The sequence below is a fragment of the Dendronephthya gigantea genome, unplaced genomic scaffold (assembly GCF_004324835.1).
Source record: "Dendronephthya gigantea isolate DGI-Jeju-01 unplaced genomic scaffold, DenGig_1.0 000625F, whole genome shotgun sequence".
NCBI lineage: Eukaryota > Metazoa > Cnidaria > Anthozoa > Malacalcyonacea > Nephtheidae > Dendronephthya > Dendronephthya gigantea.
In genome coordinates this window covers 13,312-31,238 of record NW_021163635.1, presented here as the reverse complement: position 1 = coordinate 31,238, position 17,927 = coordinate 13,312, and the positions used below count along the sequence as shown (strand labels likewise).

The 17,927-nt window shown below is 38.5% G+C and overlaps 5 protein-coding genes across 5 annotated transcripts; 2 read left to right on the top strand and 3 right to left on the bottom strand.

The window, feature by feature from the left end:
* Positions 1–7: 7 nt before the first annotated feature.
* On the top strand, positions 8–688 carry LOC114544046 (the record flags this gene model as incomplete). The annotated part of the gene is made up of 2 exons (XM_028562798.1): positions 8–77; positions 169–688. Coding segments are annotated over 2 exons (531 nt in total), but the record flags the coding sequence as incomplete, so codon positions are not given.
* A 232-nt stretch (positions 689–920) lies between these two features.
* Positions 921–4,337, bottom strand: LOC114544043 (high affinity cationic amino acid transporter 1-like). Its single transcript, XM_028562795.1, has 2 exons — positions 1,492–4,337; positions 921–1,336 (listed from the first exon to the last, which is right to left on the bottom strand). The coding sequence occupies exons 1-2, from the start codon at positions 3,437–3,439 to the stop codon at positions 1,065–1,067; spliced, it is 2,220 nt and encodes a 739-aa protein (XP_028418596.1). The 5' UTR covers positions 3,440–4,337; the 3' UTR covers positions 921–1,064.
* Positions 4,338–4,990: 653 nt separating this feature from the next.
* On the top strand, positions 4,991–6,704 carry LOC114544045 (cytochrome b5 domain-containing protein 1-like). The gene is made up of 4 exons (XM_028562797.1): positions 4,991–5,208; positions 5,366–5,442; positions 5,579–5,797; positions 6,323–6,704. The coding sequence occupies exons 1-4, from the start codon at positions 5,073–5,075 to the stop codon at positions 6,551–6,553; spliced, it is 663 nt and encodes a 220-aa protein (XP_028418598.1). The 5' UTR covers positions 4,991–5,072; the 3' UTR covers positions 6,554–6,704.
* A 411-nt stretch (positions 6,705–7,115) lies between these two features.
* Positions 7,116–10,176, bottom strand: LOC114544044 (tetratricopeptide repeat protein 17-like). The gene is made up of 3 exons (XM_028562796.1): positions 9,262–10,176; positions 8,231–8,459; positions 7,116–8,167 (listed from the first exon to the last, which is right to left on the bottom strand). Exons 1-3 carry the CDS (start codon positions 9,537–9,539, stop codon positions 7,625–7,627), a joined length of 1,050 nt encoding a protein of 349 aa, XP_028418597.1. The 5' UTR covers positions 9,540–10,176; the 3' UTR covers positions 7,116–7,624.
* An 86-nt stretch (positions 10,177–10,262) lies between these two features.
* Positions 10,263–17,607, bottom strand: LOC114544051 (neprilysin-4-like). Its single transcript, XM_028562805.1, has 22 exons — positions 17,113–17,607; positions 16,580–16,711; positions 15,939–16,022; positions 15,359–15,601; positions 14,736–14,944; positions 14,686–14,704; positions 14,304–14,372; positions 13,982–14,121; positions 13,835–13,906; positions 13,490–13,629; positions 13,150–13,372; positions 12,934–13,032; positions 12,743–12,820; positions 12,404–12,507; positions 12,255–12,313; positions 11,832–11,883; positions 11,520–11,587; positions 11,306–11,430; positions 11,084–11,149; positions 10,677–10,775; positions 10,486–10,562; positions 10,263–10,407 (listed from the first exon to the last, which is right to left on the bottom strand). The coding sequence occupies exons 1-22, from the start codon at positions 17,198–17,200 to the stop codon at positions 10,308–10,310; spliced, it is 2,346 nt and encodes a 781-aa protein (XP_028418606.1). The 5' UTR covers positions 17,201–17,607; the 3' UTR covers positions 10,263–10,307.
* Positions 17,608–17,927: the final 320 nt, after the last annotated feature.

The following is a 17,927-nucleotide window of genomic DNA, read 5'->3' as shown; positions in this document are numbered from 1 at the left end:
GGATAGACTTTTGCTCGAGTTGCCGTATCGGCCGAAGAAGAAATTGTACTGGGGTCATGTTCATTGTAGTCCACCAGGTAAAAAAAACAACATAATACATTGAAACTGACAAAAGTACCTGTTAGTATATAGTTTTAAATCTATATTCAATCATTCTTCCCACTACAGGTGGCATCCGAGTGGACGAGGGCTTTGTGATAGTAAGCAATGATCTTGCACAGCGGTTTCTACGTGAAGAAAACAAGACACTCATGTGCCACCCATACGGTGATCAGGCGATGTCCATGTGGATAAACAACATTCCGGGGGTGACATACTTCGGAGACCGTAGGGTACATCATGACCTTGCTGCGGAGGACAAAATGCTAAAGTACTACCAAGATATTTGCAGTAATTTTCTGGCCCTACACGGTAGTTATCCGCTAGAGATTGAAATGTTTTGGCTAAATTATTTGAACAACGGGTCGAAGAAGAAGTATAGTATACCTCCCATAACGTATCCGTGTGGTAATATGGACAAAACTTTTAACTACATGAGTTTCGCAGGCATGTACAACGCTAAACCAAAACCATGCAGGAACAACCCTACGTGGAAAATAGCCGGGTTTTATAGCGGTAGAAATGGATAATAGAGGAATAGTGAAAGCAGTAGTATCATATCATACGATACCCCCACAGGGACAGAACGTAAATTTTTATTCCTGCTAGGCTGTTACAGCTCATTGCACCAGTTTATAAATTTAGAATTGTATTAATAATTTGTATAGAATAATGCACTACACTACAGGACAGTCCATGTCTATCTCTGTCTCGTTGTCTTGCGGTTTGTCACACAATTTTATCTCATGGTCAAAGGTATTCATGGTTTTGAAATCTTGCCAAACTAATAAGCTGGGTTTATCAGCATTACCAGAACTTGTAATTATAGAAAAGAGTCAGTAGTTGCAATGCAGTTGCTATCCACGGGATGATAGAGTATCTCGCAGTGTCAAGGCATCACAAATGCTACACGATTACATCTTTAGCCACATTTGTTGTAACGGTTATCAAGCCAAATTAATATATTAATGCATCTCATGATTGGCGTCCTTTTCATCATAATCGCTAGCGAAGAAATGGTACTTCTGTAAGCTGGACCAGAAGATGGGACTAATCGGTGAAGATTTCCCCCCGTCTTGCTCGCGATGAGCTGGTATCACGTCCATATCATAATCAAATTGACAAAGATTTTTTGACAGGACACACGGTCTTTGCTCTAGTTCCATGTGAGCTCTCATTTTCAATTGTAATCCAACAAAGCTGTGTCGTAAACCATAAAGAAAGTAAATAGCCAGACCTAGATTTAAAAGAAGGAATAAAATGTCATTTTGGGATCAATGGATCGCTTAATGTTATACTAATGTTAGAAGTTTTAGTCTAGCTATCTTTCTAACAAGCAGAGCTGCTAGTTTTTGAGCTTTATCTTATGATAACAATGATAATATTCCTTACCTAAAATCATCCAAACGATAAATCGTAACCACGTTACTCGTGACAACTTGATCATGAGAAATGTATTGAAAAATATCGCCAAAATAGGAATTCCTGGGACACAAGGAACATTGAAGGATAACCTGGTTGTGTTTTGCGGCATTGCAGCGATGACTCCGATACAGATGATGGATAAAAATCCCACGATTAAAGTGAGGGCGATAACCACAATGTTCTTGTGTAATATGAAGTCTATAGCGTGGACTATGAGGGCGAAGAATGCAGACGATGAAATACACAGCAACAGCGACGCCCAGCATACTATGCGGCCAGTCTTCTCCGTTGGAAATGAGAAATAAACTGACTCATTTTGATAATCACTTTCACTGAGAACTGTCCTTTCTGCGGATACCTGGTCATCAGTATATAAACTCTTTCCATTCTTTTTAGACATACTAACACTGTCCATGACGAGCGAACTCAAATTAGAACTACCATCCATAAATGTACTTTTTTCATTTTTGTGGTACACATTTTCCACAAAATCCTTATCAATACCGTTTATAGAAGCGACTTCACTTTTTCTCGGATTAACGATATTTTTGCTCCTTCTTTCCACTCCGTTCGTTTCCAATTTTTCTGTCGTTTTGGATGATCTTTTCTCAAAGTCTACGTTATCGTTCAGGGCAAGTTCGCCAAAGTCAAAACTACCACTTGAGAGGGAATCCCCGGGACTCAGGTGGGTGTTCGGTTGATATCTAAGTATTAAAACACATAGGGACACTAGGGTATAAGCAAGAAGTGTTCCTATGGACATCATTTCAACCAACTCATCCAAGTTAAAAACTAGAGCAAGAATCGATGTTAGGATTCCGGGATAAATTGTTGCGACAAAAGGAATATCACTGCGACTGCTGATTTTTCTGAACGACTCAAACAACAGACCATCATTTGCCATCGCGTAAATTATTCTCGGTAGCGGAAACAGGGAGCCCATGAGGCTTGAGGAAAGGCCACAAACTGCTCCGACGCCGACAATATACGTTGCTGTGTGCAGACCACGCTGCGCAAAGGCGTTGGGAATTGGGGATAGCTTATCCAGCTTATAATAGGGCAACATCAGGGTTATAATCGAGGAAACACTGAAATAACACATAAACACGATAAAGAGACTTATCATAATTGCTAAAGGTATAGAGTGTTGTGGATTCCTCGTTTCTTGTCCCGTCGTAGCTATAATATCGAAACCGACAAACGCGTAGAAACATGTCGCAGCCCCGCCTAAAACACCAGAGACACCGTACGGGAAAAATCCTGATTTAACACTCCAGTTTTCACGTTTAACGTAGAAGGCACCGGCGATTATGATGAACCCAACAACGGCAAGATTAACGACATTACATACAGTACTGAACACCGAGGACTGTTTAACCCCCGAGGCTAGAACCCCGGTCACTGCTAGTGTGAGGATACAGGATAAGAAGTCCAGGTACGTATCCCCGATGGTAGGAATATGAAATGTGCCAATGTGGGAGAGGGTGAAGTTGCGTATCGCGTGTCCGATGACGTAATCAAAGCAACCGCTGAGCGCTCTTGCGTCTGCAGCCGTGCCAATCATGTACTCTAGGATTAAGTTCCAACCAATCACGAACGCAGCGAATTCACCTACCGTCACGTAACTGTACGTGTACGCTGACCCAGTTGTGTGTGGAACGCGAGCACCGAACTCTGCATAGCATAAACCAGACAAGACTGAAGCAACGGCCGCAATGGTGAAAGAGACTATGACGGCTGGGCCTGCGATGCTCCCCGCTACCTGGCCAGTTACAACATAGATCCCGGCACCCAACGTGGCTCCAATACTGAGCGAGACAAGGTCCCAGGTCGTCAGACAACGGCTCAAGTTTGACGAACTCACTTCAGATGACACCTCCTTTCGTCTTGTAAATAAACGAAGTAAACCGAACATTATCTTCTTTATCCCGAGGTCCGCACGGTCTCAAATTCACAAATAAACTATTTTTGAAGCAATACGTTCTTAATTGTGTTCATTAAATTCCAACAGTGACATTTAGCTTCACCTACCATACGCGTTAAAACTCCCAGATCCAAGTTTTCCCTATCAATACTTGTTAGAAATGATTGAAACGAATCTGGTGTACCGTCAAATGATTATTAAATGGACGTATTTATTTTTACGGTTCTTCAGTCGTTTCGTTTAAATCCAAGTTTCAAACTTGAAGATGATAGTTCAGCCTCTAATGCCCGATACTCGCTGCAGTCATTTACTATTGTCAGGTCACTGATGAAATGAAGCACCCCGGCTTTGCAAAGCAACGACTTTTCTTTGGATCGTAAAGTCACATCGGTTTGGTAATCAATATATTTTCAGCTGAAATGTCTATGACTATGAAAGGAAATATCCAAATAATCCAATTGTCACCAAGTCCGAATACACCACTACTTTTACGGAAGCCTCTTACTCCGACAATCTCCCCTTTCAACTTTAATCCAAGTGCATACAAAATGTAATTTGAAATACTGTTCAAAACTTGTCCTCTTCTTGAAAACACAAATATCTTCGAAACCCAGCAATTGTTCAAAAGTATCAAGGCAACGCCAACAATTAGCAAGTATTTGCTTGTAATTGTTGTTTACAAATTTCTGCGATGAAAAGCCGCGGAACGGGCGACCGAATTATAAACATTTACAATATTCTTAATGTGTTTAGAAATGCTATTCAATGAAGTTTTCTGATGTCATCGCATTTACCTGGTTTTGAAAGAATGGTCAGCTTTCTAGCACCTGCTGCGAGACAATGAGCTTAAATAATGCTTAACCAGTCGTAATAATGAAGTACACGTGCTCTAAGACTAAGTATTTTTAAGTAGTTCTTATAGTATTTTTTATTGTTTTTGTGTGTTTTTTTTTGTTGTTTTAATTTCAGTGAAAATTGAATCAACTTGCGACTTACAGAACCGAGAGTTTGATCAGTTTAGTAGCCTAGCAAGGCTTAGAAACAGCTACTAACTCTAAGCTGTATAAAGGCTGAACTAAATCTCAATTTCACTCAGTCCTTTTCCACTCAACAGCATTCCCTATTACTTAGACTATTAGTAGCTTTCTGAGTTATAATTTAATAAGTTGTAACTTCCAGAGATTAGCTTAAAGAGGCTCTTATTGTGGACTAATAATAATATACCACGACGATACCATCCGAAATTCTACTTTCATCGACAGTCGACTGTCGACACCTTCCGCGCGCGTGTCCGTGTTTGGCATGAAAAGACTAGGCCCAAAGTTTTGTCGCCGACGACGATGATTAATATTCAAATGCTTGTATAGCGCCCTTGTTATTATTTAAGCCATAAATCTGTAGATCTAACCATTCATGATACAGTGTAATTCGCATTTATCTCAAAATGAAAATCGTGATGGATGAGGCAGAAAAATGCTGAACCTGAATACGGCCTAATCCACAGATATAGAACTCCCCCCGGATTCATGTTGCTAGGCAACAACGAACCCAAACTTTAAATTTGTAATTATCGTAAACAATTTCATTTTCGACAAGAAATACGCTGTATTTCTCTTTATAAGATATGGGAGAAAATCCGACTCGAAGACCAAAATATTATACACCGAACGAAGTCAGCATTCACAACACTCTGAAAGATATTTGGGTTTCGTTTCTTGGCAAAGTGTATGATCTTACCCCGTTATGCAAAAAATACGCAGGTAAGTAGTCTGTTATTGAGAAGAGAAAAGCTGCTTTATTGTTTGTGACTGCGAATGGAAACGAAGCAAGTACTGCATGCAGTTACTACCGCATTTAAATTGCCGATATCAATCCTGAAAAACCTGAAATTTACTTTCAAACTTCATGATTATTCAGGGGATGTTCTGTTAAAGCCAATCGTTGAAGCAGCGGGTAAAGATATATCTCATTGGTTTGATCGCAAAACAAAAGAGGTATTATGCACCGTGTTTTGTTGTATACTCCTAGCCATGCACAGATACAAGACCTACCTAGCATCAGGTTCGATATCCATGCCTTCCTCAGGCTGCATCCCCAAATCTCATACATTTATAACCACATTCAATATAGATTCGAACTTGTGTTGACCCAGAAACTAATTGTGTGTTCCCATACACTCCACGAGGACGGTTCATTCACATTCCACCAAAATGCCCAAGAACAGACTGGGACAATGATTTTGGACGACCATGGTGGAGAGACGAGTCTTTCTGTATTGGTCGGTTGTCTGGAAAAACAACAAAAATTAGGATAATAAACACTTTGACCTCCCAGGAACAAGTATTAGAGGTTAGCATCACACTATCATGCGCATAAAAATGCAAAGCTTTAAAACAAGCATCCAAACAAGTTGTTTGCACTCAGCACATTGCAAGGTGGATCAATGCAAAATGGTTTGGCATTATCGACTTGTCATGAGGTTCTTTTAGAGCCAAATTCAGCCATGATTTATGGGAGAGGCTGTTTCACAGTTCACACCACAAATTTGTTCCAATATTGCATTTTGCAACCACCACACTTACAAAATTACAGGTGAATTGCATGCAAAGTTATTAGAACTTTGCCATTCAACAAACAGGTTGGTAAATCTTGCTTCATAACCAATGCAAAAACAACCTCGTCAACAGCTTGTTTGCAGAGGCTGTGAGGCAGAGGCTGTGAGATAGAGGCTGTAAGATAGAGGCTGTGAGATAGGGGCTGTGAGATTATAGAGTAGCTAAATGCACAAGAGTTCTTTACATTCAATAAAATGATGCCACATTGTTATTCCCACTACATAATTTTTAAAAAAAAACTATATATTTACCTTTGCAGGTTTGCTCTGAAGAAATCCTGACAGAGATCCAAGACCGTTATATCAACTATAACCTGCATGCAGGCAGCTACACCTGGAAATACAAAGGGGTTAATCTTGACATGAAGAAGACCTTGGTAGAAAATGGAATCGCAGATCAGAGTGAAGACTTTTATCAACTTAGCATTAATGAAGATCACTATTTGCCTGCTATACATTTGTACTTCAATGACGATCTTACGGAAGCCTAATTGTTAGGAATTACTTTCATAAATAATTGTAAATATTCAAATAAAAAGTACCGAACAAATGCAACTTGTATTTAGTTAAAATTTACTTGCCTTCGTGTTGAGTATTCCTGGCTTGATAGTCAATTCAAGCTGATGGTAGTTATGTTGAATAAACGGCAAAAACAAACAGCTTCACATGAAATATTGCAAACACACTTCTAGTTCACCATTTAGATATGTAGATTTAATAGTTTGACTTAGTGAAAATCGAGGTTAATGTTAGGAAAATCTCTAACACAGTAATATTTCATCCGTCTTGTAGTCTTGTACATAATGGCGGCCGTTTCAAACAGAACTTAATGTACGGTCAGTACGGAAGGTTAAATTATGCAATATGCCGCTGAAACAGGCCATAAACGACGTCCTAAACTCCCGTGGGATTTCAACTAATCATTCCTTTTGTTTGTTTTTATGAATCTATTGTAATTATCGGCTTCGTCATTCAATTTCCCATCCATTTCCCATCCGCTAATTATCATAGAAAATGAGATTGTCAACCATCACAACGCTTTATAATATTGGAAAACTTTATTTTTTTAATTCATTTTTTGTTCAGATTTGACTGTTTTCAATTTGAAAAAAATTACGTGAAAGCTAAAAATTTTTACACAACTTGAAAAGCACTATTAAATAAGACAAAATCACATCAACAAAGTTCATGTTGTCGTGGTACTGTACGGCGCATATTACGAACACTTGATTCTAAGAAAGTGCGACTGCATTCTTGTAAACGGATAGGTGCATAAAATTACCAAGAGCTGAATTTGTTGCACTGTTCACTGCATCTGATAAAATTTGAAGAACTGAGTACTTGCTCTATCATAAAATAATATCTTTAGACAGTAAATAATTTCTTTCTTCCAAATCTTTTTCTGCCTTACCAAGTAAAAAGTTATATATGTCAAATAAATATATTCTTTTGAAACTTCCCTTCTGCTAAAGAGGTCATCTCAAATCTATTTAGCTACTGGTGAAACAGGCAGCAAATTGCCAGCTCTTGCTAACCTCGACAACAAACCATGTCACCCCCTATTACAGTCGCCGATTGATTGATCTTCTAACAGGTCCAGGTATTATCCGAGGACGGATATTTGATTTGCTTTGGCTACTTTGCTCTTTCCCTGGGCTAGTTATGTACAACCAAAACAACACGACAATGACAAGAAGGCCGATGATTAAATATGTATAAAAGTCGAATGACTCATCGACAACCGTACCCAATTCTTGCAGCTGAATCTCGGCAGGTTGAAAGGATGGGTTGAGATCCAATGCATTTCTGAAATGAATTGCTGCCTCCTTCCTCTCCCCGCTTGCTTTGAGAATTTCACCCAAAGTGAAATGCTGTAGCCAACAGTTTAGGTTGGCTGGCTGCATTTCCAATGACCTTCTGGTAAGATAGATCGCATCATCAAGGTACTTCAAGTTATACAATACTCTTGCAAGGTTAAGAAGAATGTCTGCATTATTTGGCATGGTATACAATGCTTTTCTGAAACACTCAATAGCATGGTATGTGTTGCCTTTCATTCTCAAATAGTTTCCAATTTGATTGCATACCACAACAGACATGGGACTCTAAAAATACACAAAGATGTAGAAGATTGTCTTTCTCAAGCAAATGCATTTTATTTATTTTACCTCCTCTAAAGAGTTCTGTAAATTTTCTTCAATCGCCTTCATATCTAGCTGGTCAAGTTCACTCTTTTTAAAGATCATGGAGACTTCTGGTTCTTCAAACAATGGGTGGGTTTTTCTCCTGGCTATTCCAAGTAGGCTGTCGTACATTGTTTCATTGACAGGATCACCACAGTGGAATGTTGACGATTGGAATATTTCATATGCTGGTGGACCTGTCATTGTGGGTGAACTGCAGCAAAGAAAAATAATTATCATCTTCATTGTGTAGAAATCCACAACATAGTTGCAAAGGTGTAACCTATTGATATAAATGCTACAGTAATATCCTCAGATATCAAATTGAAACAAGATAATTTTGTACTGCCTATAATTGGGTTCCGTAGATGAGTGAATATCATACGCAAATAAAGACTTTTGTTATCTTAAGTTGAAAGTCCAAAGCCACTATAAACGCGAATAAGCAGTACACTAAGTTTAATGCCTGGTACTGTAGGAAATATCATTCAGAGCATTCACAAAAATAATAAGTAATAAGTAGGTTATCAGACATACTAATGTACAGCTGAAGGGTTGTAAACAAAGTAGCCTAAGCCTAAACATAAAAAAAACCATTGTTGCATGTGAGCAGAGATTAAAATTAAATTATTACAATGCATTAAAACTACTCATCACTCCAATGCATCAAGTGCATTCAAACCTTCCAAATTCTCTTAATATTGTTAGTACATGACAAATGTAACAGTCTGACAGGTACATATTTTACAACAACACAAAAATGCCTAAGAAGCAAGTTTTATTCTTTCATGATCCTCTTGAAACTTTCTCACAATAGAATAAATTACGATTATAAAGTCCTTATTTCCTAATCAAAACGTTTGATGGAAGATTGGATAAGAGCTGTTTTCCCAGAGGGCAATAATAATAAACGGGGCATCCAATATGCCCAAGAAACACAGTTGAATATTTATAATTATTAACTAAGTCACTGCCGACACGGCGCTGTAAACGCGATTTCTGTCGTGAAAACGCACCTTAAATGATTTGCTGGAGATGCTTTCTTGCTCGATTTATTCTTTCCCGATTTAGGCCTTCTTGCAGGAGCTGTCTTAGGTGGATAATGTTCAATCAATAAGGCAAATACCGGGTCAGTTTTGACATAATTCCTGTCACTCTCGTTGCCTTCAACTATGCTACTGCCTTGCTCGTTCAGCTTCCAATGCGTGACTCCACGGCCAGAATTTGTGCCTAAAAAGCTAGCAGAAATGATGTAGATTGCCATAAAATTAATATAAGGGCAATCCATGGCCATTTCCGCCTTTATGAGCGAAGTTTTTGTGTAAGTTTACAACGTGCTCTGGCGTAAACATACGCTGCTGTGTGTGTTGAATATTAACTTATTCGGCAAAGTACAACTCGTTCGCCGTGACGTCATAGGGTATATAGAAGTCTGGTGAAGAGTGACAATCAATAAACAATTACTCAATTTACAAACCAATAATCAATAATCAATTTACAAATATTGGATGAGGCTGAGCATGGTATCAAGAATTATTCAGACCAAGGTCAATGTTATCTGCCGTATATTGCAAATTCCACAAATAAAGTCGACGATAATTTATAAATTGATGACCTCAAAATTCTAGTATTAGTACTATACATACCAGTACTGCCAAATCTTTTCTTGGTTTTGTTGCAACAAAAACGTGTTGTAGTAGCCAACTCGTATTGCCGAAGGAGACTTTTGCACGAGTCTATCATTATATAGAGCTCAGTCAGCTCACTGCGCCAAAGACACGCGACACGTAATACAAAGTCCTCGGAAGCAGTTTCCGAGTCCCCACATTCCTTGGGCTTCATTTATCACTTTAGACGCAATAATTTGTTTCATTTTATCAGCAGAGGGCATACATTGACTATCTGTATGATGAAGAATTTTGTGGTGGCCCCTATCGCTTAACATTAATAATGCTGGTTCAAACATAAACGATTCTATCCACATAAATATATATCCAGATAAATCAAAAAATACTAATTGATACGTCAAAAATATAATTTATCTTTCATTTAAAATATTCCTCTACCAAACGCGGCATTTTTTTACAGGATTCATTCGCTTTCCTGGCGGACATTTGAAAGCCTTTGAGAACGCTTCTGAGTTGGAAAACGGACCAATGATCCTAATAAAAATGCAAATTTCAAAGTATTCGGTAGAAAAAAGCCAAATTCATTCGATATAAGTAAAAATTCTAATTTACCTGAACATTTTCAACGTATGTTCATCAGTATCGATCATGTTAAGAGCAACTTTCTTGCGGATATTAGCACACCACATCTATCGATGACAACACAGAATGATCACGAAAATGAAACGACATTGTTCTTACCGGATACTTAATTTGTTATTTGGAGAATGCTGAGACCAAAGCTGACCATTCATCATGCTTACCTGTGCACCTTTCAGGAAAAACAATTGTTCGTTTGTAAAAGGGAAATCCGGCAAAAGTTGTTCATCGCTGCCATTGTCTTTCTTCCATTTTTGATATGCCTATGCGTAATGAGAGAGTGCATTTCACAGTTCGGTTGTTACGTATACCAACTAACTAATATTATGCATAACTGTAGGTTGGATTGTGAAGTTCAGACTTCTTGATCACTTCATTATCAGTTCTTTGAGTAATCATAGAATAGACGGAATTCTAGCCAAGGTTTTCCAAGTGCCCTACGGTGGCAAGGTTTAGTAAGGCCGGGCTAGTAAATGCTCAGTTTTATGCATTCAGTAATCTCCACCATGTCTGACTATACTTTCGATTCTGTGGCATGTATGCGGACCATAGTATGAAAATATGTCCAAACCTTATAAGCCAAGCGTATTCCGCCGTTGTCTGCAATATTTTCGCCCAAAGTTGCAATCCCATTCATCTATAGACAGAGTCAGACAAGTAGACCAAAATGGTATTGGGTTTCATGAACCATTTAAAAGAACAAAAACTGGTCACCATGAAATGGGACGATTTGATGGCTCAGTACTGATGTGGCAGTGAACCAGGGTAGCCACTGTTGGAGAAATATACTTACGTGTTTCCCAAAGATCGTGTAGTTTGAATATTGGTCTCTCAAGCACAGGGATTTCATCAAAAAGGCATATTTCGATGACTTAGTCCACCAACTAATATAATTTCCGTTCTTGTCGTAGTGCATTCCTGCAGATACATAGATATAGAACAAGATGTTTCCCATGATGATAAAAACTGCCTATTTTGGGTGTCATATTCATATTATAGCATCTCACCGCTGACATCAAATCCATGACTAATCTCGTGGCCCACAATATATCCCAAACCACCGTACTGCATTGACCTAATCAAAATACAGGACGTAAACATGATCATCCAGTTCATCTCATTCTGATAAAACAGTTTAGCCTCTTATCAACTCATAACAAAACTCACTCGCGAAAGCTCAACATGCAGGTTTATAAAATTGGTTGTATTGAGTACTTAGCACAAAGTTGCGAGCTTGTTTTTGCGATGAGTGGAATAAGAGCTTTAAGTGTTGAATCAGTAGAGATCTTTTAAAAAGCATGAAGTAAAGATATGCATACATCGGATAGGAAGCATGCCAAAATGGTCGCTGCAGAATTCCAGCTGGAAATACTAGTAAAAGAAAAGTAGTACAATACATTAAATTATGTGGCTATACGTGGCTTCACGACTTAGGTCATCGATCACTGTAATTCACACAATTCAATTTTATTATTTTTGTCGCATGATGGCCGGATATTTTATAGTCTTTTGTTGTCTGTTGACTTGGAATGTTTAAGGCTAATCAACTAAAGTCAAACAGCTACTGCATTATCAATAGTAGACTACATTTCATACGGCATAAGTAAATTGGATCTGACAAAATTGGATCGCATAAACAGATCTTAACTGTCCCTACGGATAATGGCTTATTCTAATATGGCAATGTAGTACCTTTTGAGGACACTTGCGAGTTGCGACTCTATTTTGACTAATTTATTTACCTATCTTGTTGTATTCCTGACTGTAATAGGCATTGATTTCCTGTGGAGCCATCGACCATCTTAAGAAGAAATTATAATTTCTCAGTGAAAACATCCTGGGGAAGGTAGTAGCCCCACGTGCTAGTATTTGCCACACATGTATTTTTTACCTTGCTCGATTGGGTTTTATTTCTCTAGACATCAATGTATTCCGTGATATAACTATACGACGCACTATAATGTTCCTCAAAAACTTCTCCGGGCTGAATGACATCTTTGAAAAAAATTGATCAGAAAAAATCAGGAAAGGAGCTAATAATAGATGAGGAGTGTGTTTACATAAAAGAAGTGTGTTTACACAAATGAAGGCCAAAATTCTTTCATTTACTGATGCACGTATAGTCACATTTCAAATGAACAACTATGAACCATTAACTTGATACGTCACACCTATAGCATTGAGTAACATGGTATGCCAGCAAATACGGTGTTGAGAGTGTTTAACTTACTCCACTGTAGTAATATCCAACCAAGGTATCGTTCAAAATAAATTTTGGAAATCCAATATTCTTAACAATTGCTTCTGCCTAGAAAAATATATAATGCATTATTATGCCGCGAGACATAAAATTTCCGATATTTTTTATAGACGAACACGTAAACTAAATATGACTTCATTGTATTCTTGCACAAAAATTACCTTCTCTTTGGCATTCTTTGTTGTAGTGTTATCCATCCATGATATATTCTCAAAATCTTTCATCAACTGTTGTCGGATATCCTCAATAATTTTTTCCGCCTAAAGCACAGAGCTTAAAATAAGACTTTAGCTTTAGACATCAGCTTTGAATTAACTGATGGGTGATGCTAGCCTGCTAGGGTGGTTAACTTTCAAGGTATCGTTTCAAGAACTTACTCTATTTTTACTGTGCATGTCAAAATGCTCTTCGACAAATAATTTGCCAAGGGCCATTGAAAGAGCTGCGCTTGTGGATGATACACATTCACGCCACCTGGCCTTGCGCTGCTGATTACCATACATCGCGACGACAAAGCGATGTCTTACAATTTCATAATCTGAGCTGATATCCCCCGAGAAGTGGTAAGCAATGTTCCACATTAAAAAGTTTGCTTTTATCCTTGAATTAATAGAAATACAAAGGATTAAGTTAATAATAGGTTGTCGATCATAAATATATACGGAATCAATATGAATGAAGATGTATGGGCGGGACAAAATGGAAACGAATGCATACGATTTTGGTGTAAATCTCAAAATATGCGCGATTCTTTTCAATGCACCCAGTTTTGATACTCCAATCATCTCATCCCCGGTAATCGGTTTCTTCTGAGTGATGTTGGAATACAACTTCTGAATGTAAAGCTTCCACGGAAACTAGAAAGAAAGATACTTCAAGTTATCTTGCAATTTGTTGAAATGAAACACTTTTCAAATAATTAAAATTGATTAAACTCTTGGTCCCGCCAGAGTATCACGCCAGTCCAAATCCAAAACATTTTGCATTTCTTCTCATTTTCATTGATTTACTGGACTGTCGGGTCCAAATTTGATCATGGTTATTGGCTTATAGCAATCTAACCTCTGGAATCTCACGTTGTAATCGATTCAAAGTCATTTTTTGGTAAGTCGGCATCTTCCAGCGAAGCAACACCTATCAAAAGCAATTCACATTCATTTTCCTGACAAGACTTTCAGTTCAATAGTTAAAACGTGGACGTTCACTTACCTTTGCAATATTGCTTTCCAATATCAAAATATTCACGATCATATTTCGAAATGAATAAACAGAATTTATATGAGACAGACCAAGAGATTCTCGAAGCTTCAAAAAAGATGAATCATCATTTTGATGTATGCTTTTCGCACCTGAAAGAAAGATTAAAGACGAATTCATTTTTTGTCCGAACCATGCATGCAAGCTTGCCACACTAACACGATACAATCACTGCAGTTTCTTTAAAGCATTGCCAGAGAATACTTAGCACATGCTTCTAACACACTGTCTGCTAGCTTTACTAATTAATTGAACATAATTCGTTTTGTCATACTTCTTTGTAATATGTTCCACTGGCGATGTAGAAACCTGGAGACTCCAACAACATCTGCGAAGGACTCAGCTACACGTGGTGAACAATTAAAAACCAAAATTAAAAGAGGACTGACAACAACAGACGATGACACTCACTCAGGACGCCGAGAAACTACAACATCGGCATGATGACGAGAAACTGCAACGACATCGTTAACGAAAGGGCTTCACATTCATGAGAGTGTGCATGGAGGAGGGGGGCGACCTAACGCCCTAAGAGGGTTTTCTTAAGGTTTTTGGTAAAAGAAAGTCAGTCCTAAAATCACAGATGAGTTGGCTCATTGATTCAACACGCCAGACGACAGACAGGAACTTCAGGAAGAACAGCGGCATTTTCTTACCGTCAACAATACTTTTGAACTATTGAAAAGATCATTTTTTGGATAGAGAAGAAAAATGGATGAATTGCTAGGCGGTTGAGCCAGACAAAGTGATCCACGAACGACCAGCGATGCGGGGACCACGTGCTTGGACTGATAAGCGGACAGGAATCAAGTTGTAATATAAGTTCAAGTAAGGGTTTATCACCGCTCTTCTTTCTCTCTGTTTCGTTTAAACATGAAGAATACCAAGCGTAGACAAGTGCCGCTGAGGAATTGGCTAGAAAAATAGACAAGTTTAATAAAAGACGATGAATGTATGGAAAGTATTCGAACAATTAAGGTATAACAGGTGGGCACAAACAGATCAGATGAGGGCAGACACTCGTGGGGCAGCAGCAATATTCCTCTAATGTATGATTCTTCATACTCATGTGACGTGCATGCATGACCTAAATGCTTGCCTGCTCTAAATTAAGAAAACGAAGATAACGTGCACGTGACTGACGTGAGATGCACTGCTTTATGACCTTCCCTGCCACAAGCCCTTGACATTCCTGCGTCTGGACGTGTATGTCGCCATTTTCGTCTATCTTATCTCCAGATGGAGTGGAACTGGCTAATCGTACTTAGCTGCATGTCAGTATAGACCTGTGATCCTCACAATACGTGATAGCTATATACTGCCGCTCACCTGAACTATTAGCTTGTCTTTCGATAAGATCCCTCAAAAGCGCTTCCTCTTGTTGCCAGAGTTTCGTAAATTGTGTCCACTGAGACTGGGACTTGGGGATAGGATTGTGAGATCGCCATCCGCCGCATGCAAATCTATCGAAATCTTGACAAGGGTCTATGGACATGTCAAGGCCACTTTTTACTTCCTCAGCAGCGCTGTAACACTCCTTTGTTTTGCACGTTTTCCCTCTGGCTTGATAAACTAGATATGATGTAAGAAAAATTGAATTTATTGGAAAGTCATTGTGTGGTCTAAAAGATTAGTAATCACGATTGCGGGTAAAATCTGATTATACGCGAAATACCGATCTAAATTTGCATTTGCTCGGCATTTGCTCCTACGCATGCAGACGATTGCCGAGCCTACTTGTTTTGAAAAACTAACGAGTTACTTGACACGGAGTTTGCGGGTTAAGACCAGAGGAGAAGAGGAGATGTGCACAGCCTTGGCCCGACTTCCCCACCCTGAATAAAGTGCAGACGTCTCGTTCGTTCTCCTCGTCTGAACCAAACCATGCAAGTTTGATTCGTATCTTTACCGTTTGATTGGTCATAGCTTCGCCAATTCCAATTCAAATACTCTCGTTCATAATCACGATGACTTTCAGCATGTTCGTATGTTCCTGGAGAGAGATAGTGTAGCTTGATTTCAGATTATGGATTTGATATCACGGATTAACCGCACGATTAAAACAATTACAATAAGCTGGGAGGTGGCGAAAACGAAGCGCATTCGGCTGTGACCGAACATCCTACGATATCGGTCGGCTTGTTCTGATAAACCTCACGAGTTTCAGTCTCTTGGATTTAGAAACATTCTGCCACGAATCGTAGCCGTAGCTTCGATGACCAAATCAAACCCGATCGCATGTCTTAGCGATCTCTCTGTCAAACTGGTTTGTTGGTAAATCCATTGCATTAAATCTTAGTGGGGTCTTGCCAAGGTGGATCGTTTTATTCCTTAGATCAGGCGTCAGAAGCGCAAGGTGCGCGACTTCCTAAGCATTCTAGGGCCAAAAAAATCACTTTTGCAAGAATTAATGACACCTATGGTAGGCTGTAAAATTAAAGTTGAACTGAATCTGCATGCACGTTAAAAGAATTGCTGCGAAATGCGGATAGGGTAATTCAAGGACTGCTAATTATTAATATTTCAAAATGGAGGTTCGGTATGACTTACCATAGTCCGTTTCATCATCTTCTTCACTCTGCTGACTCTCATCAGAAGCTCGCTTGGCTTCAATAGACTTGCCGGTGTCGTAAATGTCATATTTACGAAGAACTGAGGGCACATCAATATTGTAAGGGTAGCCTATGAAAGTAGCGTATATATATATATGAGGGCATATCAATATAGGAATTGATTATGTCCACTTGTTGAGTTTTTACATCAGCCAAATTACCGATAAAGCTTCTTGGTCAAGTACTGTTTTACTTGTATATAGATATATATATATAAAATCAAATACTTGGTCGATGATCTAGGCCGGTATATCTTTTTATTCAGCCGCTTAGTGTCAATATGGTGATACGTAGCGCTATACGTAAGCTTATAGAAGGATCCGTCGGTATATTTACAATGTCTGGCCAAGTGTTAAAAGCTGTACATTTGTGTATTTTACTAAACCCTCAAGGAAGAAAACTTATAACTCTCGTTTAGGTCAGTTATATGTATACAGAATGTATTAGTTTTAGTAAAACGAAGTAACATACCGTGATTTATACCACTGCCTTCGCTGTCTAAAGAGGCACGAACATTCCAGCATATCAAAATCACTGAAAAGAGCTGGTAAAATCTCATGGTATAAACAGTTATGCGCTATCACTAACTCCTGGTGTACATAACCATTCAAACATGATCTATGATTGAAGTTGATAAAAGCTTCACCATCACATCTTTATAGAGCAACAACCAATTCATTCACCCATGCACAAAGACGACACGGCATTCATCCGTGTTGAACGATTTGTTTTTGAATCCGAAACGAAATAGGCGATGTCGAAAATCAAAAGTTACGTGTAACCGTAAATAAACCGTCATACGAAATTAAGCAGCTATAGTTGGTTTTGTTTTGAAAGAAAAAGTTTCATGCAAGGCTGAAATCTTACCGCTGTATTACAAAAGAAGACGCTATTAGTCGATATAATAGGTTGAGTGATTGGTAGCCGCAATCAAATTATAACACTGAATATATTAAATCTTCCCCTAATTTTTGTGAAAAGAAGCTATCGTTTGCCGTTTAAAGCCAGCATATTGGAGTGTATAAAGTTAAAGTTGTTGACTAATTCCGGGTATAAAATAGCCCAAAAGTCATAAATCCTTTGTTTTGGCTGCCGAAAGACGTAGGATTTACCTGCCTACGCATTTATAACGAGAAAAAGACAAAGGCTTTTTGAAAGCAAAAATGGCAGTATTCATTAGACAAACGCGTCGTCTTTAGGATGTTTGTTTCTTGTGAAAGAGATATATAGATATCAAAAGTATTTATAAGTTATTTAATAGAACAAATTTATTGCAGTTAATCAAA